The 2600-nt window shown below is 38.8% G+C and overlaps 1 protein-coding gene across 1 annotated transcript; it reads right to left on the bottom strand.

The window, feature by feature from the left end:
• Nucleotides 1-1509: 1509 nt before the first annotated feature.
• CBG24546 lies at nt 1510-2600 on the bottom strand (the record flags this gene model as incomplete). The annotated part of the gene is made up of 4 exons (XM_002648307.1): nt 1510-1949; nt 2022-2101; nt 2175-2385; nt 2432-2600. 4 exons carry the CDS (start codon nt 2598-2600, stop codon nt 1510-1512), a joined length of 900 nt encoding a protein of 299 aa, XP_002648353.1.

The following is a 2600-nucleotide window of genomic DNA, read 5'->3' as shown; positions in this document are numbered from 1 at the left end:
TATTTCACTGTTCCTCACCACCGCATTTGTTTGAAAAAAAAAACTTTAACAGTAGATTATTGAAACGATAGAAAAACAAAATTTGACTATAGTTTTCGAATTGTCCACCATCGGCTGTGATCAAAACTCGATTTCTTCCAGAGAAGAGTCGATCACGGCACGCAGGCGTTTTCGCCGAAGAGCGTCCCATAATTTCTCGTGGACAACCATCAAAGCATCCAAACTTGAGTAGTTTTCCGTAAAGACCCTCTGGCTAGAATATTCCTAAATGGCATAGTCTAATTGGTTCAGATATGGCGACGGAGCCTGCTTTTCTGCAACCTATATAAATTCTGGAAAACTGCCCTTGAACCACTGCTGAGTGTCTGCGGTACGACCCTTGGCTTAGATTCAAAATTGTTTCTTTTTTACAAACGGTTTCAAAGTCTGTAGCAATAATACGACTGTTTTTACCGTTCTCGTCAGCCTCAACATTAAATACTTCATCATCAAAAAATGCAAAAATTGCTTGAAAAGGCTTGCATGCTGCGGAGGAGATGTTGTGCTTTTTTATTAAGAAACAGCAGGTATTTCTCCGTCAAGAACGCCGGCTTCTGCATTTGATAAGAATACAAATACAGCTTCTGACTGGCAATAGTTTCCATCAATCTGTGACACATATTGATGTCGCTGACCATCTTTTTGGTGCTCTTTTCCTGTTTTCGACGGATAATCTCTCGGCCAACTTTAACAAGAACTGGAGTGGTCACTGAGAATGCATGTCCAGCTTTTGGGAAGTCAACATAAAGCCGAAGTCTCTGGTTACGTAAAACAAATCTTTGAACCAAGATTCTCAGCACCTTGAGCTTTTCTATGGCGTCTCATTTGGACTTTCCCTTTTTAACACTCCAATTATCGCTGTGTGGAATGGTGAAGCTCTCGCCATTTCTTTCAAAATGGAGAAAAAGACATGAAACTTTGCACATATGTAAAAGAAGGTGTAATTAACAAAATTTTGAAAAATTGCAGCCAGTTGCGCTTTTTTGCAAGAGTGTAAGTTGGCGCAAAATTGTGTATCAGTAATTAGTATCCACCCTGTAAGAATTTTTTCGAGATTAAATAATGTTTTTGTTGTAATGGAAACCTGTCATATACGGGGAATTCGAGCTCAATTATCTCGGTCCCTGGAACAATCAAGTATCGCTGACAGGTCGGACTGCCTCCATTGTTCTACATGGCGATGTCTAGGTCAGCCTGTGCCTCAGGGAAAAAAGGATCAATAAGGTCCGTAGTCTTATTCTATTAGTTCATCTTTTTCAGAACAGATTACATTTTACTGTTTCCTTTTTTATTTATTTTAACCACTAAAAAAACTTGGAATAGAGTAGAGTTAGCGTTTGGGAAAATTGGGAGGGAGTAATATTTACATTTAGAGAAAAACTAGAAATCAATGAATTAGGAAAATTGTCAAATAAAATTAGGGGAATTGAGAGATTTGAAAAGTTCCAAATCAGAAAAGAAAAAAATGAATTATTCTGCCCATTGTCTTTTTGGCACCCTTTGACGTTTCGATGGTCCATGCCTGTTTTTCAAATTTTCTGCATCTCCCGCATTTTCCGCATCTTCCTTATCCTGCTTCCTCTTCTCTGGCTGTCTTTTTGGAATTTTTTCGGGCTTTTCATCTTTCAAATCATTCAAATCTTCTGTAGCTTTTTTCTCCTGTTTTCTCTGCTTGGTAACATTCTTCTTTTGATGAGTTGCAGCTGATTTTGGATCTTTGGCGCTTTCTTTGATTGCTTTCTCAACTTTCTGTACTTGGACCTTCTTCTTCTCAGCTTTGACTTTCTTGAATCTTGGTTTCTTCACGTCCTTAACTTGATCCTCTCCTCCCATGATCCAGGGATCTTTTGAAATACTTTTTAAGGTTGCTCTCGATTTTACATCAACCACCAGGATTTTTCGAATGAGATCTGTAAAATAAAAACAATAGCTCTTCAAGATATTTCTAACTAGCGATTACTTTTTCTGAAAGTTATACTCACCCATCGGTTCTTTTGCAATCTTTTGCCAAGGGAGCTTGACGCTGCTTTCGCCGGCGATCCAGGACATGTAGAAATCACATCTGCAAAAACGGGGTTAATTCATTTTTATTTTTTCTAATACTGTCTCCAGTCATTTCATATTCTGATACTTACTCAGAAGTGGCTTCATTGAATGGTAGCATACCAATAAAAAAGTACATCAGCATCACTCCGATCGACCAGACATCAGCGGATCTTCCATGAACGAATTTGTCCACCTCTACCATTTCCGGTGACATTGTGTACCTTGTTCCTCTGTGGCTCTTGATATACTCGTCGGCGAGGATGGATACCGACAGTCCGAAATCTGCGATTTTTAGTACATCTGAAAATTTCACTAGTTGAACTTTAAAGTAATTAGGCTTTCTTACCATTTTTGGTCAACAGCAAATTTGCGGGCTTAATGTCACAATGAACAAAGAGCTTTCCGTGCATGAAGCTTATTCCGCAAATGAGGTCTTCAAAATATTTCTTCGCTCGTTCGGGTGAAACGCCTTTTTGGAACTCTGGCTCGCCAAATTCTCTCTCTACATATTCCAT

This window comes from Caenorhabditis briggsae (assembly GCF_000004555.2).
Source record: "Caenorhabditis briggsae AF16 supercontig from assembly CB4, cb25.NA_185, whole genome shotgun sequence".
NCBI lineage: Eukaryota > Metazoa > Nematoda > Chromadorea > Rhabditida > Rhabditidae > Caenorhabditis > Caenorhabditis briggsae.
Note: the sequence above shows the minus strand (reverse complement) of the source record. Positions and strands in the feature narration are given on the sequence as shown.